Source organism: Pocillopora damicornis, chromosome 6, assembly GCF_964200805.1.
Source record: "Pocillopora damicornis chromosome 6, jaPocDami1.2, whole genome shotgun sequence".
Classification (NCBI taxonomy): Eukaryota; Metazoa; Cnidaria; class Anthozoa; order Scleractinia; family Pocilloporidae; genus Pocillopora; species Pocillopora damicornis.
This window is the reverse complement of record NC_142675.1, coordinates 14,483,117-14,510,562: the sequence shown is the minus strand read 5'-3', so window position 1 is coordinate 14,510,562 and position 27,446 is coordinate 14,483,117. Positions and strand designations below refer to the sequence as shown.

Sequence of the window (27,446 nt, the reverse complement as noted above, 5' to 3'; positions counted from 1 at the left end):
CCTTGGTCAACACACGTGTGAAGTTGGTTCGCCTGCAAAGAGGGAAAGTTGGTTTTTGAGCGCCTTGAATGCAGTCGGTGGGTGTTTCGGAAAACTGTTTCAAGAGTATTTGGAAAATATTCAATATGGCGGCCGAAAGTTTCCGCTGTCACTTTCCTCTTTCACATTTATGAGATATATTTAATATTACAAAGCTCAATGATCGTATAGTTTTGTATTGTGCAAGCGTTTGAGCCCCTTTCGATTGTTTAAAGCGAGTGATGCATAATTGAGTCGCTGCCGATGTGATGAGTCCCTCTGACTCATCCCTCGGTGCTTTTAAGACCTTTTAGGGCCTCTCGTAGACGATAATGACTGACGTTTGACAAGATTCGGAAGTGAAATTTCACGCTTCGCTTCCGGTCGGTGGAGAACCACGGCCTGACGAAAAAAAAAATGCGGGAAAATTAGAGCGGGAATATTAAACATATCGTGTGCAAGGTCTGGAATGGATTTTCCATTTAGGAAATTAAAGGATTTGTGCCCACAGACAGAACGTTTGGCTACTTTGACAAAGTGGATGCGGCATACCAACTTCTACGTGAATTCGAAACAATAACAACGATAAGATTGGAAAAGATCAAGTTGAAATCTAACTCTTCGCCGAGATAAGTATCGCATTGCATTAAACTGCACATAGAGCTCTCAAGCAAACGAATTCAATCTCACGCTCTCACCCTGAACTAGGTTTCTAATTTAAACGTTTGATTTTAAGTTAGCAAACTGCTGCTTAAGCTAGGTACAGCAAGGTGATACCTTCGGCATAACAAGCGACGGCTATGCGTTAAAAAATGTCACCTTTTGGCAGAAAACCAAACTTGGGGAACTGTCACACAACGTGCGTGACTGAAATACTGCCCCTGTTGTGTTCTAATTTTTAATAAACTGGTAGACGGTGAAAGGAGCCCATTATTAAGCAATGGGCTTCTGACGGTGAGAGATCTAAAAAAAAAAAGTTTTCTTCGAAGATCCTGCGGCTGGACATAACAGGATAAAATTTGACGGATGCCCATTGATCATCGTTGGGAGAGAAGTATCTGAATGTTAGCATGTGGTAGACCGTCACGCAAAGGAAAAGAAAAGTAGCCAGCAAAAAAAAAAAGGTGAGAAAATAACCTTGAAGAAAAAAGAAAGTAAAACAAGCATAATTTTTTAAAATTAATATCTTATCTTGCAGATGGACGGAGACCACTGTTTCGTTTCAAAAAGAAAAATGTTTAAGTGGACTATTAAGAAGCTCAATTGCCCAACTAAGGTGCTTATCTGAGAAGACGCTGCGATTACCTGATTGTAAGGTACCTCCGCAATAGCCCCAGACAAACAGTTTTTAAATTACTGGGTTTTTTTATCTTTGTCGGACAATATTAATCAATTATTGGCGAATTACCCAGATAAAATAAAAAACCGCCAGTGAAGTAAAAACGTTATTGATTCTGTTAACTTTTCCTCATGTAGGTTAAAATTTCGTACTAGGTGAAGCGTCACTTCCACACTTTCGCCTTGAGAGTACGGTCCCTATAATACCCGAACACGATCAAAAGATCCTTTGATGTCTGAACTTTATTTCGGTACATGAAGTCCTTTTTAGAACTGAACTTAGGTATCCTTTTAAATCTGAAATAACTGTCTAATTTGCTTTTGAATTCTCAGTTACATGGACCATGGAACACATGAAACAGAGCTCCTACCTAGATGTGATACGTCTGACGTAATAGTTGTTTTCTCAGTGCAAAAATGCCTTTTTAGCAAAAAAGTTGATTTGCCAAAGAAATATCATAGCAGTTATATACATTATTTAAGCTGTGAAAAGAGAGGCCTAAAAAAAATTCAAGTGTATTTATTTAAACATACAGCCTGCACGAATTTCAGATATTCTTTGATCTCGTCTAAGATTGTTCACATTCAACAATTTTGTCCGCAGTTTGAAAACCACATGGCAATGTATTACTTGTACATTTAAATCAATGTAAACATGGCCTTTCATATATGAGATAATAAATAATTGGCCTGCTCACAGAGGGCTCATTGCTATGTGAAAAGTTAACTTTAATAATTCTAGCACTGGTGGGTAGATATGGTTTCCAGCTTAATCATGATGTAAAGACTTGTGTCACAAAAATTTAAGATGTGATATTAAAATGTCTCTCCGGAAATTAATACATATTTTATACTGGGATGTCTCAAGAGGACAAAGAGATGGCTCATAGGGACCCCTATAAGCGACGGCAAAAGATGTTTGTTTGTACGATATGCACGACAAAACCTTCACACGCTACAAACTTATGAAAACAAACATTTATGGAAACTTCCAACTTACCTTAAAGAATTGTTATTCTTTGCAGAAGAACATAGAGTTAATGTGACCGAGGATATCGATGCATTAACTTTCGGCCGCCATATTGAATATTTGCCGAACATTCTTCAGAGACGTCGTCTGACGTCAGTGTTTTGAATATTTAATGAGGTCCTTTCGGGTCATCCCTTGTAACCACGACCGCTTGGGTCTTCAAGCATCCTAATACTGTACATCATTACAAAGAGAATTGATTTGCACATCTCAGAGACTTCCTATTGTAAGCCCTGAATAATTGTGACTATCTATAAATGAACTATTGTGGACGGCGAAGCTGATTACTCGTCAGGATCTTTAAAGTATTTGGAATGAAGCTTGGAGCGCTCATGTTTCTTCTTGGCGGAAGTAAGCACTTTTCGATGTGATAACTTAATTTGTTTAACGTATATTTAAACGAACTAATTTGTAGTTCGAGAGTATCGCATAATGATTGACGGGGGCGAAGCCAGAGTCTGTTATCGAGCGATAAATGTGAAGAGCGAAAAATTAAACTGTTTTGTTTTAAAATCTACCAAGACAGGTTTGATTAGCAAGACAGGCTCATTCAAGTTGAAATTGAATAACGATCTAAACTGCAACTCCAACAGACGGGTAATCGACACTCGCACCTCACTGCGTTTACCCTGGTGTACTCCTTTGCGTTTTATTTAAGGATCATTGAAATCTTCATTCGCTCGAACCTGAAACGAAAAGGCTTCTGTTAATAGGTATTTTACAAGCGCCTGATACAGTCGATTATCTCGAACTTGTTGAAAAAATCCGGATAATCGAGGGTCCGGATACTCGAGAATATGAATATTTTAATATTCATATTCTCGAGTATCCGGACCCTCGATTATCCGGATTATTGAGTGATTTAGAGTGATTAAAATCACTCTAAATCACTCTTAAGTTCGATTCTTTTGAACAGGGCCGTAGCCAGACTTCGGAACAAGACGAGGCAAGTTTCGAGCGCCGAAGGCGCGAGCCGCTAAGGGAGTCTGGGGGATGAGTCTGGGGGAGTCTGGGGTTTTGTTGAGTTATACAAACAATTGATTTTCCCCTAACACAGTAAATTACACTGAAAAGAACTTCATTTATTTGGGTTTACTATTTAACATACGATGAATATAACAAAATTAACTTATATATTCATAATATATGCATCAAGTTATCAATGGACAACCATATCAACATTCACTGTATCAACAACATTCTCTGTTTATCTACATATCTCATTCCTTGTATCTTATGATAATATCACATCACTTTTAAATCAAAGCCCATTTTTTAAATTATTTTCTAACAAACAATTCACATGAAATATAATTAACTTAATATTTTCACAACATCATGATGTATACATCAAATTATCAATGAACAACTATATCAACATTCACTGTATCAAGAACTTTCAATTTTTATCAACATATCTCATTCTTTGTGTATTAGATATATACATCATTCGCAGATTATACCCCATACCATTTACTGACTGTAACAATCTGCAAAAAAGCAGTTGTTGAACATCAACGAATTAATAGCATGCCAATTGCAACCTCTAGTTCTTACCTATGATCCCTTCTCTAGCTGCGCAATCCAGTACTTATCTGTTCACAAACATAGTTGAAAGGGGAAGGGGAATGCAAAGTTATGAATCATACAAAAATAGCTTAATTCTTTTGCAAACTGAAGCCTTCAAGTACATAATTCGGCCCCATTCAGTTGCAATTTTATCCTAACTTCGAGCTCTGCAGCTGCAACTGAAATTAAATTTGTCAGTCCCTACAATCAGTACAGTATGAACAGGGTTCAATCAGTTCCTGAAGAGTACTTCCTCCTAACAGCTTTGTTAACAGCATGTTTCCAATGAAGGTTAAGTCCGATCAAGCAGGATTCAGTTTCTTGACCTCTTCTTATTGATTCAAGCTTCAGTCGATCGGTTGACACTGAATTGTTGTAACAAAACCAACCTGACACTCCGAATATTCCTATTGAATCACTCTATGTCAACCCAGATTTAATGCCCTCCTAACGTTCAAGTTAACCTTGGAGCGGAATGCAGTATTTGCCATTGAAATCTCCTTCCTCATATGAGATTAAGACAAGCCAACGACAACCTAATATTTGGCGCACTTTTTCGGAAGCGTTTCAAAACGTTGATTGAGCCCGCGCAACCGAAATCGGATATAGGGCGGTTACCAAGAGCTTAGTATCGAACGTGTTTCTCTTGCGAGTTAGCACAACAGTCGAATGAAAAAAATTTAAGGACTATTTTGGAACTGCACAAACCTTCAGATAAATCTTTCGCTTCCATAGCTATTACTTTTGGTGTTGTGTATGTTCACACGAAAATTTAATGTAAGTTATTGCGGCTACGACATCGTTTTTCGTTTTCCCAAGGAATCATTCATGTACCTACTCCACTGTTATAATGTAGCAAAGCTTTACAGACTTTATCAGATAATTAGGTTTGTAATTATCAAAGTTGCCAGCAATAGAATTTAACTTAATAACATTTTGGTTACAAGAGATTCTGCCTCTTATCTAGGACTGATCACGAACAGTTTTTCGAATGAGTCTAGATTACTTCATGGAAAGTGCGACGCACAGATTTTTATCCACGATTTGGAAAACTTGGGAAAGCGTACGAATTATTTAATTCAGTAAACTTCACGGGGCCTTTACCCACTTCTTTTTGTTAAATTTTTTTTTACACTTTCTGATTTGGATGAAACGTCGTGCTTTATCAGAATACAGATGCACCGAGTAACTTTATCACGCAATCAACCAATTTGTGCAATGGCCGACTATTTCCCAGACTTCTCTCACTTTTTTTTTTTTTTTACCTTTTTTCTTTCTTTTTTCTGTTGACCCACAAGGCTTGCATGACCTAGAACGCGAACATAAAAAACGAGCACCCGACTTCAATTGATCTAGATCAAACTTTAAGTAACAGAACAAATCACATGGAGATAGAAAGTGAAATTTCGTAACCAAGGTATCGATGAAAACACCGAGTCAGCTATGTATATAGCTAGTAGCAACGGGAGAAATAAACACCGGTTTGTAGACATGCTAAACGTCGAAATTGACCAAATTATGACTTGAGCAGAGACGAAAAACATCAAAGAGAAAACGGCGGAAGTAGACTGTTCGAGTTTTTGAAGGTTTTCACGCTTTGAGACTGTCTCAAGCTTAATTACGGTAATAGAATTCGAACACTGCTAACACTCACATAATAAATATAAATAATTTTTTCTTCAAAAACAAATCAAACAGGAATGATGAAAAACCTGCTGACTTGCGGAACTATTTCAGTTTGGGAGCTATTTCTTGAGTTCTCAGGAACTCTTTGAAGCAGGCGAAATCCCTGTTTGTTTCACTCAAAGTAATTTTGTTCGATTGCTTCTCGATAAAATCTTTTTAACGGTTAATCACCAGGAACAAAACGGGAAGCCGAAGCCATGTTTTCGAAACACTAACTCGAGCGGGCACTGAATTCAAGACCGCGCTTCTCGGAAGCCGTTTGAGTGCTTTGCTCTGATTGGCTAAGTGACTCTACACTGGACTTCATTGATAACTTGTCTTTGAATACGCCACTACGTACCATTCCTGCAGTTCAACAAGTTAACAATCAAGATCACGCTTAGATCATGTTGACTGTACAAAAAAAAACTTTTGATAGTTTTTATCGTAAAACTCCTCATTGCGAGTTTACGCTAGCATGTTAATGATTACCTCGAGATCAACGACGTTTTCATCTTTGATATATATCTCTCAAAATCATTAATTATTTATAAGGTAATAAGCCAATAAGATTGTCTCCTTTTGTCAGGTGCATTACCTCTGATTCCCCATGAAAACAAAGATCAAGATGGCTCCGATTAGTTAAAAAACTGATCAAGACAATGATCAAAGCACTTGAACTTTTATTTGAAACCACGTTTACATTTTACTAGTTACTGATTGTTGTCTTTAATAAAGTAACTGACGACGTAAAAAATTACAATTCTGGAAATTTTGAGGTAAAACGAAGCATTACTTACATTTACATCACCGTTTATTAGTTTTTTAGAAAACCTCAGAAATTAGAAAACCTACTTAAAACGGCGGCCATTGTTTCGCTCTCAAATTTTCAAATTTTCAAATTTTGTTGCGACATCCAAGGCTCGCATTTGATTGGCTATCTGTGAGTTTCTTTGATTATTGACCAATCAGAATGTCTGATTTGTTAATTTTCTATGCTTTGAATTAACCCTTTTCTGAACTGAATTAACTCTCTTCTGTATTACCTGAAAACTGCATTTATCTTAACCAATCAGAACAAAGTAATTTTTCCATGTATATTATTAGTATCAAAACAGAAAAACTTAATTTTAACTCCTATAAATATATCTTCTGTATGAACGTCAACCGTCAACACAGGCGGCCAAAACGTACATTTCGGGGTTTAAAGGTCATAAACAGGAACATGTAATACCACGAGAATATCAACCTGAATATGTGTATTAACTAGAGTAGTACAAGCCAAACTGATTTCCTCGCTATGAAATCTATCTCCTTGTTCAGTGGTATTAAATTTCTCTTTAGTTCATTGAAGTCGAAATTCCCTCAATATTACACGGTTGTCTGATAAATTTAGATTGAATTTTAAGCGTTCGCCTGTGCCTTAAAAAATATTTTTTAAAAAATGTTGAAAAAATAACCATGATAATAAAAGCGAGAAATATGACGTGTTAAACCTCCCTACCTTTATTGCATAGACGCCTCGTCTTTTCCGACCGTTTTTATCGAATTTCTTTGTACCGTTTGTTATACACTATATAATTTATAATTTCTCTTTTCGCTTTTCCCCCACCCCTCCCCCGCTCAAACATGACCAGTTGAACAAACAATCGCGTGTTTCTTAAACTTAACTATCCCTAATAAGACGCCTGCAATGCAGGCTACACATAACAGGTCTGGCAAAGTTAATCCAAAAATAAGTTTTCGTGGTTTTTCTTTCAGGTGCTGTGGTGCTTCTTCCGAAAGCAGCAAGTGTTACTGGTAAGTGTAACAGTGCATCAACTTATGCGATTCCCATCTTTGGTTTAAGTAAACAATTTCTCGGTGAACTTTGGCCAAGAAATGACAATCGAATAAGTTGAGATTGAAGGAGATGATACTAGTTCATTGCCATGTTTTGTACATTTTGGGCCAGTGAATAGCCGCGCAGTCGACATAAAATTTCTACCAGCAATTGAATAGAACAGTGTTTAGCTTGCTGTTCTAGTATAGACACCTACAAGACAAAATTCTAAGGCTTTTTTCTTTAATTGAAAAACGTGATGACTGTTCAGTTTTTGTGTGGGTGTGTTTGCGTGAGTTCGATTTCTCTCAGTTGCCCTTCTCAGTCAAAACTCGATCCACGGATCGAGATCGAAAGAGGTCGCCGGGTACACTATCCAAAGATTCAACACACGATCGACTCAGTGATTGCATCTGTTTCCACGTCTGAGAAACATATCTTTAGTTTACGGGCAGACTGGTTTTAAGAACTAACATCTGCAGCAGCAACCGATGAGCAGTCAGCAACCACTCTTGGAAGTAATTGTCATGTTTTACGTAACAATGACCAAAAGAGCATAGGGAGAGAGAAATATAGAAGGCACATGGCCGACTTTGTGTGAAGTTGTGTTTTTTCATCGGTTATTTACTTAGCGAGGGAACAACAGTAACTGTGGCTTTGAATTCTTTCGACAATACTATACGCATCAGTAAGGACTAGAACAGGGGTTCTACTGAGCTCTGAAAAAAAAGCTCCATCGGTTTTTGTGCAAAGGAAAATCACTTTCTTTTCAACGGTCAGCCTGATGCAAAGCACAAATTTGAAATATTGTGGCAAGTCGCCCAAAATTAGATTTCACTCCTACTTTCATATTTTATAGCCCAATATGTCCTAATAATTGTGGTGTATTTTTTTTTTGTGAAAATATATTTTAGTTTTCGAGAAATGATTTTTTTCGTTCGACCGCTCAAATATGCAAATTTTAACCGTAAGTATTACCCGAGTTGTGTGACCTCATGTAACAAATAAACTTGACCTCCGGTATTTCTGTCAACATAATCCTTTGTTTTATCATCTAAACTTAATCCCCTGTCATTACTGGAGCTGGCAAAGAAATATTTATTTTTTGGTAAATATTTTTGTCCGACATACTTTTCTTATGTCGAAAAGTAACATCAAAACAAAGACAGTTTTAACAATGACCGATATGATAGAATCTACTGAGCTTCGAGCTTTTAAAGTTACTGTAAAAATTTCTTTGTGTAATTGTGTTGCTCTATGTTGAGACGAACTCAAAGTCCGGCAAAATTTACCTGCCTACTTGTCGCACCGTTTACTGGCATAAATCACTATAATTTGTAAAAAAATCTAACATATCACTCTTACTTTGTTTATTTATGATTTTATTAGCTGTTTCGATTATTATATAACACTTGGGTATTACTTTTTGACAGGAGCCCAAGTTTTGCGTTGTGTTTTCCCCTCCCCCATTTACATCATAAGGGATTTTTCGATTTTTTGCTTTTGAATTGGTACTTTTTAGGGGTAGACATCAATTGTTGCCACTCCCACACAGATAAGACTCAGGTACCTTTTATGATTTTATAGGGGTCGTTTTCAAACTTCCCGGCGCACACCCCGCCATCTTATGTAAATGTATCCCCCGTGGGTGGTGATACGTGCAGCACACTTGAAATTTAGCAAGGATAAATTTTGTGTGATTTTGGGTGAAGAGAAACAAGTTTTGTCAGCGTCTAGTAGCTTGTGCGGAAGGGCCCTTTACCACCGTGCGCATAATTACGCGTCCCGCCAAACGGTGGGAAGCGAACAAAGTGTTCAGACATTAGTATAGAAAATTCCGCCTCTGCCTGGATTTTTGGTAGCCTATTGACCGGTTCCCAATCGAGACTTGGGTCTGACGGGACGCGTAATTTTTCTCACGGTGGTAAGTAGCCTACTTACTACAGCCAGGCTGTATGAATTCTCCAGACTTGAGTACTACCTGTGATACACGCTTGCCAATTCCCCTATCGGCTTTTGGAATCGACTTAACCTTACCATTGCAATGGCCGGACACCTCTTTAGGCACTCTACATCTACTATTGGAACCACAACTCTACCCAATATCTACGTGATCGATATCTGTTAGCGTCTCGAAGATGCCGGTGTCACAGCGGATATGGACCCCCCTTCACAGATTTGGACCAAACCCTACCAAACTTTCCTTTTAAGCATCCTTTGTATCATATTTGGTTACACAATTCTATTTGCAAGCTTTTTGTCGATGTTCTTCTCAATCACCACACAACATTCCTCGATAAAGGTAAAAATAAAAAAATAAAAAAAAAAACACTGGCCATTTCGTTCCAATTCTACCGCATTTATTATAGCAAGTTGTACCGTATACGCAAGAATTAGATATGAACAAACTACTGCATTCGAACTATTGAAATAGTTACAACAAATCTTTGCTTCTTCTGATGCGAATCAACATTGGTACGAAACGTCATAAAAATAGTGGAAACTATTGCGTCTAGTCATAAAAATAACTCAGTCTGATTTTCTAAAATAATAACATTAAACAGTTTCTGAACAAGAACGAAGAAACTACTCCTACTACAAGTCGTTCGTAAAGCCTATGATAAGTAAAAATGTTTCTATTCTGAACTATTGGAACTCTCAGCTTATTTTCAGATGCAAATCAACTTAGATGTCTACGTCTTAACTAAAGTGGAGACTATTACTTCGAACTTAAACTTATTTTCTAATTTTAACTATTATTAACTGTTGAGGGATCCGAAATAATACCTTAACAATTACGAAGACGTCTAGAGTCTGGCGATCTGCAGACAATGCAGAGCCACTCGCCCTCCGGGGCAGTCTTAAATCTCTCGAAGCTCATGTGTAACCATTCCTCGCACAACTTGCACTATGCCATGTCGTCCCAACACTCATTGAACAATGACAAAATAAATTAGTGTCAAAAGTTTATCTCTTATTGAATCTGGCGGCGTTCGACTATCGCGGAAAAGGTTCAAAAACGACCTCTCTCCTGACATTAAACTAAATTCTTGCCCATTTTCCCTTGGTCAAAAGAAACATCCGACGGGATGCCAGTTCGTATGCATTAACGATACGCATGTTTTGAATTAAAAACATACTTTAGTGCGCACTGGAACGTAAAGTATCATCCATCTTTACTAGAACGTTAAGGATGATGTTTTCGCTTAGTTTTGTTGGGGGTCCAAATCCGCTAGGACACTGGCAAGCGACAAAATAAGATCAACTTCGTTTTCTGAATCTGAAAACTTGCAACTCCGCAAGTGACTTGAAATGTCTTTTTTACAACTATGCAAGGGAACGACTTGAGATATGCAACTTCGGTCTTCTCGATAACTAAACCCTCGAGTTCCACCAGCGAACGATTTAAATGAACAGCAAATTTCCATGTTAGCATGTAAGATGAGACGCTTACACAACAGGTAATTACCTAAATCTGTATGTAGCTTGTCAATCAAATTGACATTTGTAACCATTCTTTGACTTCGACCGGCAAAGGAATCATTGATCGTCTTTAGTTTTCTGAATGCGGTAGTTCCTGAAAGGTTTTTTTAGATATTATACAAAGAGGAATTAAAGTGCTCTGTGAGAAAACTCGTGAATTCACACATGATTTTTTGGATTATGTTTAATGTTATCTGGTTTAGGGAATTTTGTGGTTGATTGTCATATCTAGAGCAAGAGCAATAGTTCAGTGTTCGCAGCAAAGAAACAAAGTAACGTTGGGATAAGAAGGCATTACAACTGAAATGATCATGCTATTACATTTGACAAGGGTGGATGATGTCGTGTTTTAAACGTATATCATTTTTGTTTCTGGTTCAAAAGAAAAGGTTGGAAGAACATGTGGGTGAAAAGTGAAATTTACTGTCTATCATTGTAAATATTAAAAAACCAAGGCAATACTGTCATAATGAAAACATTAACGATTCCCTCTTTATCAAATGAGACAAACGGGAATGAGTTTTGAGTGATATTACTAAGCCAAGACTGCCACCGTCATTTTGGATCTCCGCCTGGGTAGATTTTAGTCAAGTGCTAGGCAACGTATAATCAAGAACAAGATAGAATTTCATTTTAGGCCTATTTATCAATTTTGTAGTGTATAACTTTCGCATTTTAGTACGTAATATTTATTTTGAATCCCCAAATTGTCTTGAAACTTAAAAGAAAATTGTTCTTTAAAAATTCACTGAAAATCGGTAGCTAAAACTGTTTGTTTAGGTGTTATTTGATTTTCGTGATAACTTGTAATTTCGTCAGTCGCCGGCATCTTTTGTTGCTTCACACAGGAAAAACACACGCGACGAAACGTAATGATCAATTTTGTCCTTAATCTCACGCCATAACAGAAAAAGCTTTTGAACATCTGTAAACTCCGAGCGCTTCGCGGTAAGTGATATTTTCAATGAATCCTCGGATTGTTTTCAAGTTCAAGGATTGTAAATTACAATTTTATGAGAGACGAAGGTTGTTCTGTTATTTCAGTGTGAATCCTTGCATGCCTGCCAGTCGCTGGCGCCGCTTGTTGAAACTAAAACGAAAAAAAAAAACTCTTTTAAGATTATCATTGGCTTCTTTTTCACCCCACCACTATTCTTAGCAACAAAGGTCGCCATTTCGTTTGTTTATTGCTCGCCAAAAACTACTAAATGCACTCAGAAGCCTGCAATCGAAAAAAAGTTTATAGGAATCGACCAATCGAGCGAGTGCCATTCTCCACATCATATTTACAACTCGCACTTGCGCATGCGCGCAATTCGCGAGTTAAAAAGACCTATCTCTAGGTATTTCGGAGATTGATACATCTTTGAATTTATGTGTCACGCTTGATACAAAAAGATGGAAAATATAGAAAAAACTGGAACTCAAAACTGGCTAGAATGTGGTAGAACATAACGTGATCATCGAAACAGCTAATAAAATCATAAATAAACAATGTTAGATATTTTTACAAATTGTAGTGATTTATGCCGGTAAACGGTGCCGACAAGTAGGCACACCATGCATATTTCATAGTCGCTAGCAAGTAAAATTTTGCCGGACTTTGAGTTGAACTTTTAAACCATCCTTTTGTCTTTTAAAAGCTCGAAGCTCAGTAGATTCTGTCATATCGGTCATTGTTAAAACTGTCTCTGTTTTGATGCTACTATTCGACAGAGGAAAAGTATGTCGGACAAAAATATTCACCAAAATATAAATATGACTTTGCCAGCTTCAATAATGACAGGGGATTAAGTTTAGATGATAAAACGATGAATTATGTTGACAGAAATACCGGAGGTCAAGAGTATTCGTTACACGAGGTCGCACAACTCGGGTAATATTTACGGTGAAAAATTGCATATTTGAGCGGTCGAACGAAAAAAATCATTTCTCGAAAACTAAAATATATTTTCACAAAAAAACTACACCACAATTATCAGGACATATTGGGCTACAAAATATAAAAGTAGGGGTGAAAGCAAATATTGGGTGACTTGCCGCTGTTTATCTGATGCATGCTGACATTAGCTCTTAAGCTGGCTTTTCTTCGTCAATCACTCGTGCACATTTCTCAAATGGTTTCACTCGGAAGATGCCCTCATTTTTCAGTTCAGGAAGGTAGTGAGCAGTGCGACCATGTGCTTTGTTCGCCTTCTCTAGGGCGTGGTTTTTCCATTCATGAAGGTTCTGGGGATTCCACGTCCTTGGTAATAACTCGCTTAGGTAGAAAAACGATACGAGCACTTTTTCTTGCCATTTTTACTGAGCATGTAAAAAAGAGCCGATCAGAATGCGAGAAAGTCGTTACAAAGTTTGACAGTAATGAAGTTAACCTTTCCATCACGGACGATGGGAAGTCTGCAAATTTGGGCATACTTAAGACGGTAGTTCGTTGACCAGCAGGTAAGGAGGTGATAGTCCTACATCGTATCTAATTTAGAATACATAAACTTTCCTTCGTTCTCTCAATTTTTTATTTTTCATACCTCATGATGCTAGCAGAGCGAATTTATTTCCCCTTTTTCTCAAAGGGTATCTCAAATGTTGTTCTTTTCATATTTTCGTATATTCCATCGAACGATCTGGTCAAATGCAATTACAATTATAAGCCGATGTTGGCTGTTGGCTCCCCTACTGATTAAAATATTTCTTTTGACGAACACTCACCACGTATGCCTAGCTAAATTTTATCCTCATACCCACAGTTCGTTTGGTGAGCACCACTAATCTACCGTCATCTGGTCGTGTTGAAGTGTTTTATAATCATACATGGGGAACCATTTGTGATGACTTATGGGACTCACAGGACGCTGATGTAGTTTGTCGCCAGCTTGGATACGATGGAGCTTTATCAGCACCTGGAGAGGCAGCGTTTGGACAAGGAACTGGTCAGATATGGTTGGATGACGTTAGATGTGTTGGAAATGAGAAATCCATATCACAGTGCAGTCACCAAGGATGGGGAATTGAGAACTGTGGGCATAGTGAAGATGCTGGTGTGGTATGCCGACCCAAAGGTAAAGTAACGATACGAGTATGTTGTATTACCATCTCTAGCAAGCATAAAATTGGACTTATCAGAATTAGAGATAGCCTTTGCATATCGACAATAATTCAATTAAATTATCCATCTCGCAATGTTATTCCCACCAACAGATAGTGCTGCTATTCCCCGATTCTTTAAAGCGTTTTACTTCAACCTTTAATGATAAGTGGTAGCCCTAAACTGTATTTGGGATGATTGATTTTGAGAATTAACTTTGCAAGGGCTGGGATAGCATACACCAAGAAGCGCTTTCAAACACATTTAAATTAAGTTTAAGCGCATATAGCTTAGAATGTGTTCATCTCTGGGGTCATTACTATAGTAAAGTGTCTCTAAAGGCTGAAGGCTTCTTGATATCACTATTAATGGACTCGACCGAACAATTTGTGTTCTTCCATGTGTAATGATAGACATGAGAAGATAAAACTCTTATTTTCGACAGAAATAATCGGATGATAAATATCGACGTAGACGGGATTTTATTGCGTTACAACAGTCCGGTGATTCTCCACAAGGCGACTCAAAGTAGCCAATAAAATCGCGCAAAAGTTTATGGGTGGATTATGACCTTCAATCCTCTACTTTGTTCTGACAAGGATTTAACGCTCGAAGTGTCAATCGTTCAAAATCCCAAATCTCGCTATGGTGGCTTACTTCTCATTGATAATCGTTGATATAGAGCCCATTGCAAGGCATTGCGTAAAGCAACCTTGGATGTAGTTTTCTTTAGGGAAGGGGATAACATACTGAAATCAATTCTCTATAGACAAGAGAGCGACCTATTTTCCCAATTATAAAATGGCCGTTGTCTCGCAAAGATTGGCCCTCTCGATTACGCTGGATAAAAGGTTTTTGCTTAAGAGAATACTATGAAACAAATTATTAATCAGATGTAAAGTCTTCATTTGCCAAATTTAGAACATTATCCCCTGCTTTTAGTCAATGTGTGACATACAGTCATTTATTTTTTTTAGAGGGCATGGTAACGAATCCTGCAATCTGATTGGTTCTTCACCCGGTCAGTATTTTCCTATCTCTGCCCACGGGCCACGGTAACGCTTTCGTGAATCGCCGCGTAATTCCCAAAATTCGTTGCCATTTTTCATAAATATATCTCGTTTTTCCGGCTGGGCAGTATTTATAAGCAAACACGTCGGTCACTACCTCAAGCCGATAAATAACTTATGAATCCTCTGTTTTCTCTCTCTCGAATAATTTTGGTTGACAGAAAAATATTGGTTTCAAAATGAATTTGTTTAAGCAATAGTGTCATTACGTTGGTTTACAAGCGGCCTAAAAACCGTCTGCAATTAATTTTAATTGTTCACAAAAAGGACCTAGAAAGTTGAAACGTGAGGTATAAAGTGAGCCATAGCACTGAATCAGCACTGTTGCGAGTGCATAACGATGTGCTACGTGCACTGGATCATGGAAAGTGTGTGATGTTGGTACTGTTGGACCTGTCGGCAGCGTTCGATACAGTGGATCATGGCATCCTACTATCGCGTCTCTCCCAGTGCACTGGTGTTCAGGGCTCTGCCTACACTTAGTTTGAGTCTTACCTGTCCAGTCGTTCACAGTTCGTCCAAATCAGAGATACTGGTTCTTCTGATCGTCAACTGACCTGCGGTCTTCCCCAGGGGTCTGTGTTGGGTCCAATCCTATATTTGATCTATACCTCTCCTCTCGGAGCTATCCTGAGTCGCCATGGTGTCGGGTTTCATATGTGCGCGGACGAAACTCAACTGTACCTTAGCATGAAGACCACTAAAATAGAGGATGTTGTGTCTGCGCGCACTAGGGTTGAAGTTTGTTTGCATGAGCTGAACCAATGGATGCTTTTAAATAATCTCCGGTTAAACAACGACAAGACTGAACTCCTGGTTCTGCATGCTAAACATCGCCCTAAGCCACCATTAGATTCGATTACTGTGGGTGATGCTACTGTCGAGCCCACATCTAGCGCACGGAACATTGGTGCCATCTTCGACGATACCTTGAGTTTCGAGGAACACGTCAATGATCTATGCAAGACTGCTTTTTAGTATTGACTCAACCAAAACACTAGTGCATGTATTAGTAATGTCTCGCTTAGATCATTGTAATTCGCTTCTTTATGGCCTACCTGATCATCTTATTCAGAGACTACAATGTCACACCACTACTTATTGAGCTACAATGGCTGCCCGTCCGTCAGCGTATTATTTTTTAAGATTTTACTGTACACCTTCAAGGCACTCCATGGTGCGGCTCCAGCGTACTTGACTGAGCTCATCAGTCCTTATGTTCCTAGGCGAGCTCTCAGGTCTGCTGACCAACTTCTACTGGAGCAACCAACACACAAGCTCAAATTGACTAGCCTGAGGGCTTTCTCAGTGTGCGCGCCTTACCTCTGGAACCCGGTTCCATTTGAGATTAAAAGCAGCGCATCTGTCTCTATTTTTAAAGCTAAGCTTAAGACCTATCTTTTTCGAAAAGCATATTTTTAGACTTTTAATATTTTAATTTTTTATTTAATTATAGGTTATGATAATTTGAACCTGTAAAGCGCATTTGGGCGTTAGGAAAATGCGCTATAGAAATAAATTATTATTATTACTATTATTAATCTTATTATTATTATTATTATTATTATTGTTTGGTTACAGGTAAACTGAACGATTGAACTTTCATTCATTTAACATCTGCATTTTCTCAAACAATTTGTTCCTGGTGAAAAAGCGAGCGAAGTTTTAAACTCAGTTCTACAACAAATATACGCTCTCGGTGAGTCTTTCCTAGTCCGTTCAATTTGGACATTTGCACCGTAAATTGCAGAACAGAAACTGAAGGAATTTATTGAGAAAAGGCCGCATTAAATCCCCTTGTTTCTCGTTGGAGTGTGCCGTTCGAATTTAGTTTTTGTGGAGGAAAGACAAACAAACGAGCAAACTCTTACAACTTCAAAATAAAAAATTTGAATTTACTCACAATTACTTTCCTCGCCGTTTACTTAATGAATAGAGGTAAATCTTCGTAAATGAATGAATGGTAGATGAGAGTGAATAATACTTTCCGATAGATCATTGAATGTTGTGAAGAAAACATTGTCGTGACAGTCCTTGCCAAACTAGTTCCGTTGTTTTTCAAATGTTCTTGCGCTTATTTTTTTTCTTACGCGCTCTCTAATTGACAGGTGTCAGATTGTGACAGATACTTGTAAAACTAATGTTTCAAAAGTTTGTTTGGAAGCCTTTAAATCACCTTTATCCTTACGCAAATAGAAATGTTTCGGTGAGGCATCTCTCTTTAATTTGCATCACCTCTATCTTAACTACCATTTACTCGCTCAAAAATTGTTTTAGTTTATGGAAGATCTTGCCGTATTTATAGCCCTAAATCATTCGGGTTCTTTCGGAAATAATTTCGTCAAGTTTAAAAAAAATAAATACGTTATTTACCGGCTAAGGGTCGGTCCGTATGGTAAAAAACCGTGACCTCGGTCTTGAAAATTAAAAATTAGAACGATCTGGTCAAATGCAATTACAATTATAAGCCGATGTTGGCTGTTGGCTCCCCTACTGATTAAAATATTTCTTTTGACGAACACTCACCATGTATGCCTAGCTAAATTTTATCCTCATACCCACAGTTCGTTTGGTGAGCCCCACCAATCTACCGTCATCTGGTCGTGTTGAAGTGTTTTATAATCATACATGGGGAACCATTTGTGATGACTTATGGGACTCACAGGACGCTGATGTAGTTTGTCGCCAGCTTGGATACGATGGAGCTTTATCAGCACCTGGAGAGGCAGCGTTTGGACAAGGAACTGGTCAGATATGGTTGGATGACGTTAGATGTGTTGGAAATGAGAAATCCATATCACAGTGCAGTCACCAAGGATGGGGAATTGAGAACTGTTGGCATGGTGAAGATGCTGGTGTGGTATGCCGACCCAAAGGTAAAGTAACGATACGAGTATGTTGTATTACCATCTCTAGCAAGCATAAAAATGGACTTATCAGAATTAGAGAAAGCCGTTGCATATTCGACAGTAATTCAATGAAATTGTCCTTCTCGCAATGTTATTCCCACCAACAGATAGCAAGTGGTGTTATTCCCTGATTCTTTAAAGCGTTTTACTTCAACCTTTAATGGTAGCCTTAAACTGTATTTGGGATGATTGATTTTGAGAATTAACTTTGCAAGAGCTGAGATGGTATACATCAAGAAGCTCTTTAAAAAACATTTAAATTACGTTTAAGCGCACATTCATCACTGAGGTCATTAATGAGCTATGGTAAAGTGTAACTATGTAGTGTCTCTAAAGGCTGAAGGCTTCTTAATCAAGCTATTAACCTGACTCTACCAAACGATTTGTTTTCTTCCGTGTAGCATGATGGAGACGATAGAACTCTTGAGCTGGCCTTTTTCGATGGCTTTGTTTCTTAATCGGAGGATAAATATCGACGTAGACGGGGGTTATTGTATGATAACAGTCAGGTGATTCTCCGCCACGTGACTTAAAATAGCCAACAAAATCGCACAAAAATTAATGGGTGGATTATGACTCTCAGCCCTCTGCTGTGCTCTGAAAAACAGTTAACGCTCGACGTGTCAATCGTTCAAAATGACAAAACTCGCTATGGCGGCTTATTTCTTATTGATAATCGTTGACGTATAGCCCTTTTTAAGGCATTTCGTAAAGCAACCTTTGATGGGGCTCTCATTAGGGAAGGCGATAAGATACTGAAATCAATACTCTATAGACAAAAAGCGAACTATTATCCCAATTAATTAATGGTTGTCTCTCTGCGGTTGGTCCTCTCGATTTTGCGGGATAAAAGGTTATTTACTTAGGTAAAATGCTTTGCGACAAATTATTTATAAGATGTTGCGTCACCAAATTTAGAACATCATCCACTGCTATCAGTCAATGTGTGGCATACTGTCGTTTCTTGGTATAAAGTTGCTAAACAGTTTTCCGTTAAGGTAAAGCTTTATATGGAACACACAAAAACACTGACCTCTTTGTGTACTACATGAGTCAAGTCGATGATCGATATTTACGCGGCTCAGTTGCCAACGATTCTGCTTCTTTGTAAAATTTTCTTCGTAACAAATCAGAATCAAAGTCAGTAGGGACGGTTTGTGGATAGAGCCGATCAGAAAATGTTCTAATCTCACAGAAGTGGTGAATGCAAACGATACCATGGTCGACTTGCTGAGCTAGTTTCTAAAAAGAAGGGCGAAAGCTATGCTACTACCATGTTATGGATTAGGGCAAGAGTGTCCTTTGTACTTATGAGGTCAGCATTACTTTGCTTGAGAAGTTCGCAAGCTTTTAGAGGAGTTCACATCGCCAGAAATCAAGGACATTTCGAGCCCGCTAACAATTATCAGCGGTATATCGTATTGCACTGCGGAACAATAGAATATCAAGAGAATTCAATATGGCGGCGATCACGGCTCGATCTGCAAAGAAGAGTGTTTCGTACAATGACTTATACAATTTGAGCACCGCAGATCTTCTATTTGATGAAAAGAAAAAGAAAAGAAGACCTGCAAGTAAATCTTTGGGATTTTTCGAGGCAGAGCGATGACATGATGTCAGAATTTTGATTTGCTTTAATTTAATTTTCGCGCCAAGACTACTGAATTTGCATTCAATGCCTGGCATATTTTTATTCTGAAAAGGACCGAGAACTAATTTATTTCCCAGCAAGAACATAAACAAATATGGCCGACGATTCGAAGATCTGCGTTGCTCGTGTTTAACTATTTTAGTCATAGTTTTCAACATGGCGTCTCGTCACTTACTCAACACGGAAAATAAGGGATATTCTGGCGCGTTGGGAACTTTTTGATGGGAGGAAATGGCAATTTTACAGGATATTTGGACGCTTCGAACTCTATAGCAGTCAATTCGATCGAGAGCAGTTGACTTTATTGATGCACTCTCCTGTAATAGGTGAGTGTTTGGGATGGAGAACGACGGATTTTGAAGAACTGTATGGCGACCTAGGTCAATGATCAATGACAAAAGAACTGGCTCGGGAAGTAAGTGGTTTTTATTTATCGAGTTCCTGTGAGGTTTGATGAATAGCAGAATCCGTACTGAATATGTCTCGATCGAGAGCAGACGGGACCATGAGCTCCTGATTGTTATATTTTAGAAATTTTACAAATTTCCATACAGTTTCTTATATTATTTGGACGCCATTATGGACGAAATGCGCAAGCGCGGCCGCCATCTTGTCCAATATTTCTGCCGATGATTTAGAATTGTCGGACATCGATATGGATATTGAAAGAGGACATGCAAATATTCTTCAAAGCATCGACAACGCTATTTCTGGGAAACTCTAGCCAAAGCGAGGAATACTACTTTGTTTTTCTTTTTATGCCCTCGATTTATCTTTGATCCATGGAAATAAAAGCAAGTGAAAACTTTTGATAATTGGATAAAGTATTTATAGCAAAGTATTGATGCATATTTTACTATTAGTTTGTTACTAAATCATTTTTACAAAAGATTATTTATCGGTTTGTAAAATTTAAGAGATAAATATAATTATTTTTAGTTATTAACGAGACAGTTTTCTATTGTACATATCCAATTTTCAAGAACTACCCTTAGGAGCTGATTTTCCTGAAATGATTTTTTTTTTCGTTTTCATTAGAAAATAAAGATTAGTGAAGATTATTAAAATTAAAGAAAGGTATTATTATTATTATTCGGTTAAATCCTGCGCTTTTTTGAAAAGTTTGCCCATACCGGATTGGCAAAGCTGCCTGGCTTTACTCAATTTCTAAGATAGTAAATTTGAATACACTAGTTCTTACTAATTTACAAATATAACTGCTGGTTAACTTTTATGCCTACTTTACAGCTGTTCGTTTGGTAAATTCTTATTTTTCAAGTGCTGGTCGTGTTGAAGTGCTATACAGTGGTATATGGGGAACAATTTGTAGCGACCATTGGGACTTACCGAACGCTGAAGTAGTTTGTAACCAACTTGGATACGATGGAGCTTTACGAGCAGTTCATGACGCAGTATTTGGACAAGGAACAGGCCAGATATGGTTGGATGACGTGCAATGTGTGGGAAATGAGACATCAATATCAAACTGCAGTCACTTAGGATGGGGAGTTCACAACTGTCGTCACTATGAGAACGCTGGCGTAGTTTGCCGACCTGCAGGTAATGTGGCGATACACGCTCACAATGAACAACTCAAAGCGAACATAATTTTTTTTTTACTCATTTTTAGCCGTTTTTACAAAGTGATACGTATAACGCTATTTTTAGTGAATCAATGCTAGCTAAAGTACAAGTAAAACCATCCATAACATACATGTAAAATATCCGCTTACAAGCTATTCAGAACAATCTTTCTTTCAAAAATATTTCAAGGAGGTTCCTGTTATTTTGATACACATCATAATCCGTCGCTGACTTTAATAGACCCATATGAACTGGTTAAGCATCATTTCCAGCACAAGAACAGATCTTTTGACGAGCCCTCACAATGTTAAACAAGCTTTCTTATATTCTCACATTGACAACAGTTCGTTTGGTGAGCCCAACCAATTCGTTGTCGTCTGGTCGTGTTGAAGTGTTTTATAATGGTACGTGGGGAACCATTTGCGACGACTCGTGGGACTTACAAGACGCTAATGTAGTTTGTCGCCAGCTTGGATACAATGGAGCTTTATCAGCACCCAGAGCCGCAGCGTTTGAACAAGGAACTGGTCCGATATGGCTGGATGACGTTGGATGTTTTGGAAATGAGAAATCCGTATTACAGTGCAGACACCAAGGATGGGGAGTTGAGAACTGTGGGCATAGTAAAGACGCTGGTGTGGTATGCCGACCCAAAGGTAGAGTAACGACTTGAGTACGTTTTATTACCATCTTTAGCAAGCATAAAAATGGACCAATCAGAATATGAGGAAACCGTTGCATATTCGACAATAATTCAATTAAACCACCCATCTCGTTATCTTATTCCCACTAACAGATAGGCAGTGGTTCCATTTCCTGATTTCTTAAAGCGTACGACTGCAACCTTTAATCATATAGCCCTTAATTGTATTGAGGATGATTGATTTTAGGAATAAACTTTGCAAGAGCTGAGATGGTATACATCAAGAAGCTCTTTAAAAAACATTTAAATTAAGTTTAAGCGCTCAATCATCTCTGGGGTCAGTAATGAGCTATGGTAAAGTGTAGCTATGTAGTGTCTCTAAAGGCTGAAGGCTTCTTAATCAAGCTATTAACCTGACTCTACCAAACGATTTGTTTTCTTCCGTGTAGAATGATAGAGATGAGACGATAAAACTCTTGAGCTGGCCTTTTTCGATGGCTTTGTTTCTTGTCGACAGAAATAATCGGAGGATAACTATCGACGTAGACGGGGGTTATTGTATGATAACAGTCAGGTGATTCTCCGCCACGTGACTTAAAATAGCCAACAAAATCGCACAAAAATTAATGGGTGGATTATGACTCTCAGCCCTCTGCTGTGCTCTGAAAAACAGTTAACGCTCGACGTATCAATCGTTCAAAATGACAAAACTCGCTATGGCGGCTTATTTCTTAATGATAATCGTTGACGTATAGCCCTTTTTAAGGCATTTCGTAAAGCAACCTTTGATGGGGCTCTCATTAGGGAAGGCGATAAGATACTGAAATCAATACTCTATAGACAAAAAGCGAACTATTATCCCAATTAATTAATGGTTGTCTCTCTGCGGTTGGTCCTCTCGATTTTGCGGGATAAAAGGTTCTTTACTTAGGTAAAATGCTTTGCGACAAATTATTTATAAGATGTTGCGTCTTCATTCCCCAAATTTAGGTCATTATCCTCTGCTATTAGTCAGTGTGTGATATATCGTCGTTTCTTGGTATAAAGTTACAAAACACTTCCATATTATGGTATCACTTTATATGAAACATTAAAACACTGACCTCTTGGAGTACTATACACGAGTCAAGTCGATGATCGATATTTACGCGGCTCAGTTGCCAACGATTCCGCTTCCTTGTTAGATTTTCGTTTTAACAAATCAGAAACAAAGTCGCCAGGGAGGGTCTGCAGATAGAGCCGATCAGAAAAGGTTCTAATCTCACAGAAGTGGTGACAAATCGTTGTGGCTCTTATATCAAGATTATCCCATCTATAGACTGGATGGACAGTTAGGTTTTCTTAACACTACGCCGCCACCTCGATTGTCTTGATCATTCCTCACTGATATGAAGCCAGGGATTTTTATTCAATGATCTAAGATGCAATTATCTATGATTCTATTGTACATATTCAATTTCAAGAACTACCCGTAGAAGTTGAGTTTCCTGGTATTATATTTTTTTAGTTTTAATTGGAAAATAACGATTATTGAAGATTATTAAAATTTAAAAAAGGTATTATTATTATTATTATTCACTTTAATCCTGCGCTTTATTGGAAAGTTTGCTCATACCGGATTGGCAAAACTGCCTGGCTTTACCCAATTTCTAAGGTAGTAAATTTGAATATGCTAGTTCTCACTAGTTTACTAATAACTACTGGTAAACTTTTATGTCCACTTTACAGCTGTTCGTTTGGTGAATTCTTATTCATCTCGAGCTGGTCGTGTTGAACTGCAGTATAATGGTACATGGGGAACAATTTGTGGCGACTCTTGGGACTTATCAGACGCTGATGTGGTTTGTCGCCAGCTTGGATACGATGGAGCTTTACGAGCAGTTCGTGACACAGCATTTGGACAAGGAACAGGCCCGATATGGTTGGATGACGTGCAATGTGTGGGAAATGAGACATCAATATCACACTGCAGTCACTTAGGATTGGGAGTTCACAACTGTCGTCACTATGAGAACGCTGGCGTAGTTTGCCGACCTGCAGGTAATGTGGCGATACAAGCTCACAATGAACAACTCAAAGCCAACAGATTTTCTTTTTTTTTTTACTCATTTTTAGTGTTATTACGAAGTGATGCGTACAACGCTATTTTTAGTGAATCAATGCTAACTAAAGTATAAGTAAAACTATCCATAGCATACATGTAAAGTATCCGCTTACAAGCTATTCAGAACAATCTTTCTTTCAAAAATATTTCAAGAAGGTTCCTGTTATTTTGATACACATCATAATCCGTCGCTGACTTTAATAGACCCATATGAACTAGTTAAGCATCATTTCCAGCACAAAAACAGATCTTATGAGGAGCCCTCACAATGTTAAACAAGCTTTCTTATATTCTCACATTGACAACAGTTCGTTTGGTGAGCCCAACCAATTCGTTGTCGTCTGGTCGTGTTGAAGTGTTTTATAATGGTACGTGGGGAACCATTTGCGACGACTCGTGGGACTTACAAGACGCTGATGTAGTTTGTCGCCAGCTTGGATACAATGGAGCTTCATCGGCACCTGTTGATGCAGTGTTTGGACAAGGAACTGGTCCGATATGGCTGGATGACGTTAATTGTGAAGGAAATGAGACATCGATAACGCAGTGCAGCCACGGAGGATGGGGAGTTCATAAATGCGGGCATGGTAAAAATGCTAACGTAGTATGTCGCCAACTAAAAGGTAAGTTAGATTATGATCTTGCAAACAATTATTTTCCAATCATTTTAGTTCTCAACATCCGATTTAATTCGCTTCTTGAAAGCTTGGTCACAAAGAACTTGAGGCATTCCGTGGAAGCACGAGTTCAAACCCCCGTCAAAGTCTGATTAGTTCAGACTTAATTATTTCTCTTTCAACAGCAGTTCAGTTGTGACGATCATTTTGTTACCTGTGATCATCCGATGGTTATCCTATTTTTGAAAACGAACTCTTTCAATTTGCGGTCAGGGTAACATTCCAAAGTTAGGTTACTTCATCGTCTCTATGTACAATTATATGGTACTTGTTCTAAAAAACAACAGCAGCAAGCAAAAGAGTGGAACTTTTGAGTAGCCAGCCGTTACAGGGCTCGCTGTCTAAACTGTAGCCTGTATCTTTTTAATAACTTACATTTTGCTCCAAAAGTCCTTGGCAAAACCCCGGCCAACTTAGAACTAATCAGAACGCTGAGGTTAACCTCAGGACTACCTTTCCATATAATAATTGCAATTATTCCATGAGCGCGCGTCGGATTTGAGATGGTGAATAGCCAACAGGCACAGATGGAATAGTTGCTCAATAAATTTCATTAAATCCAGAACATTTGGAATAGGAATATTTGAATTAAATTTTGGTCACCTTAACAGCCTGACATATGATGGACTTCCATCATAAATTCCATCGTCATTTTCATGTAAAGGAACTATAAGGCTATGAAACTAGAAATGAGAAGAAAAAAAAAACCCGACATGTTACCCAGTTTCAAGTTCGCTTTTTATTGTCAGACTTCGATACGTTCACATCAGACTGTAATACGTTTCTTGAGAGCGACATAGAAAATATTTTCTTTCTGTACACATTAACCACAGTCCGTTTGGTGAGTCCCGACAATTCACCGTCGTTTGGACGTGTTGAAGTCCAGTTTCATGGAACATGGGGAACAATTTGTGAGAATTACTGGGACCTAAAGGATGCTGATGTGGTTTGTCGCCAACTGGGATACGATGGAGCTTTATCAGCCCTTAGAGATGCAGCATTTGGACAAGGAACAGGCCCGATATGGCTGAATAGGGTGCAGTGTGGAGGATCTGAGAAGTCAGTCTCACAATGCACGCACGCAGGATGGGGAGGTCATAGCTGTGGGCATCACAATGATGTTAGTGTGGTGTGCCACCAGATTAAAGGTAAATTCAATAATATAAGCGCTCTTATCTTAATAATCTTAATTCTCTCTACTCCATGGTGGGGATACTGAAAATTTTCAAGAAAGGGAAGAGTTAAAAACACAGTATTTTTTTCACTTAAATGTTATTAACATATACATAATTTGAAAATTCTACGCCTCACTATCCCTTGTAATGCTAGGTCAGGCGAAGGGACTTTCACGCTGTACATTTGGGTGACCTGTTATGCATAGGACTGGCAGCAAATATTGTCATTTCTCTTGTTTTCTACTTTACGAGAATCTGAGGATTTGACACTTGTCAGTCTTCGTCCTTTTCACTTCTCCTTTTTAACTCGTGAATTGCGCGCATGCGCAAGAGCGAGTTATAGATACGATGTGGGGAATGGCATTCGCTCGCTCGCTCGCTCGCTCGATCGGTCGATTCCTGTAAACATTTTTTAGATTTTAGGCTTTTGAGTGCATTTGATAGTTTTTGGCGAGCAATAAACAGACGGAATGGCGACCTTTGTTGCTAAGAATAATAGTGGGGTGAAAAGAGTTTTTTTTTTCATTTTAGTTTCAACAAGCGGCGCCAGCGACTGGCAGGCATGCAAGGATTCACACTGAAATAACAGAACAACCTTCGTCTTTCATAAAATTGTAATTTACAATCCTTGAACTTGAAAACAATCCGAAAATTCATTGAAAATATCACTTACTGCGAAGCGCTCGGAGTTTACAGATGTTCAAAAGCTTTTCCTGTTATGGCATGAGATTAAGGACAAAATTGATCATTACGTTTCGTTGCGTGTGTTTTTCCTGTGTGAAGCAACAAAAGATGCCGGCGACTGACGAAATTACAAGTTAACACGAAAATCAAATAACACCTAAACAAACAATTTTAGCCACCGATTTTCAGTGAATTTTTAAAGAACAATTTTCTTTTAAGTTTCAAGACAATTTGAAGATTCAACATACATACAACGTACTAAAATGCGAAAGTTATACACCACAAAATTGATAAATAGGCCTGAAATGAAATTCTATCTTGTTATTGATTATACGTTGCCTAGCACGTGACTTAAATCTACCCAGGCGGAGATCCAAAATGACAGTGGCAGACTTGGCTTAGTTATATCACTCAAAACTCGTTCCCGTTTGTCTCATTTGATAAAGAGGGAATCGTTAATGTTTTCATTAAGACAGTATTGCCTTGATTTTCTAATATTTACAACGAAAGACATTAAATTTTACTTTTCACCCACATTTACTTCCAACCTTTTCTTTTGAACCAGAAACAAAAATGATAGACGTTTAAAACACATGATATCATCCACCTTGTCAAATGTAATAGCATGATCATTTCAATTGTAATGCCTTCTTATTCCAACTTTACTTTGTTTCTTTGCTACATTAGCGAACACTGAACTACTGCTCGTACTCTAGATATGACAATCAACCACAAAATTCCCTAAACCAGATAACATTAAACATAATCTAAAAAATCATGTGTCAATTCACGAGTTTGCTCACAAAGCACTTTGATTTCTTCTCTAGTTTAATTTTCTCAATTCTGCTGTTTCAGTCGTTATGATATCTATTCTTCTTGGAGAAGCTTTCCTACATGACCGACGCAGTGTTTATTTAGGAATATTTATGATGTTAGTGT

At 38.1% G+C, this 27,446-nt stretch overlaps 1 protein-coding gene across 6 annotated transcripts in view; it reads left to right on the top strand.

Annotated features, from left to right (window-relative positions):
- The first annotated feature begins 2,481 nt into the window (after positions 1 to 2,481).
- Positions 2,482 to 27,446, top strand: part of LOC149044113 (scavenger receptor cysteine-rich domain superfamily protein-like) — a 37,019-nt gene continuing 12,054 nt past the window's right edge. For 3 of the 6 annotated variants that reach the window (XM_089208660.1, XM_089208659.1, XM_089208658.1), the window contains exons 1-9: positions 2,482 to 2,737; positions 7,382 to 7,420; positions 13,673 to 13,984; positions 17,645 to 17,956; positions 20,889 to 21,200; positions 21,569 to 21,880; positions 23,596 to 23,907; positions 24,280 to 24,594; positions 25,482 to 25,796. In XM_089208660.1, the coding sequence (XP_089064786.1) occupies positions 2,701 to 2,737; positions 7,382 to 7,420; positions 13,673 to 13,984; positions 17,645 to 17,956; positions 20,889 to 21,200; positions 21,569 to 21,880; positions 23,596 to 23,907; positions 24,280 to 24,594; positions 25,482 to 25,796 (2,266 nt within the window). In that variant the 5' untranslated portion in view covers positions 2,482 to 2,700. The remainder of the gene's footprint in view (positions 2,738 to 7,381; positions 7,421 to 13,672; positions 13,985 to 17,644; positions 17,957 to 20,888; positions 21,201 to 21,568; positions 21,881 to 23,595; positions 23,908 to 24,279; positions 24,595 to 25,481; positions 25,797 to 27,446) is intronic. The other 3 variants (XM_089208664.1, XM_089208663.1, XM_089208662.1) reach the window with 2 other exon arrangements.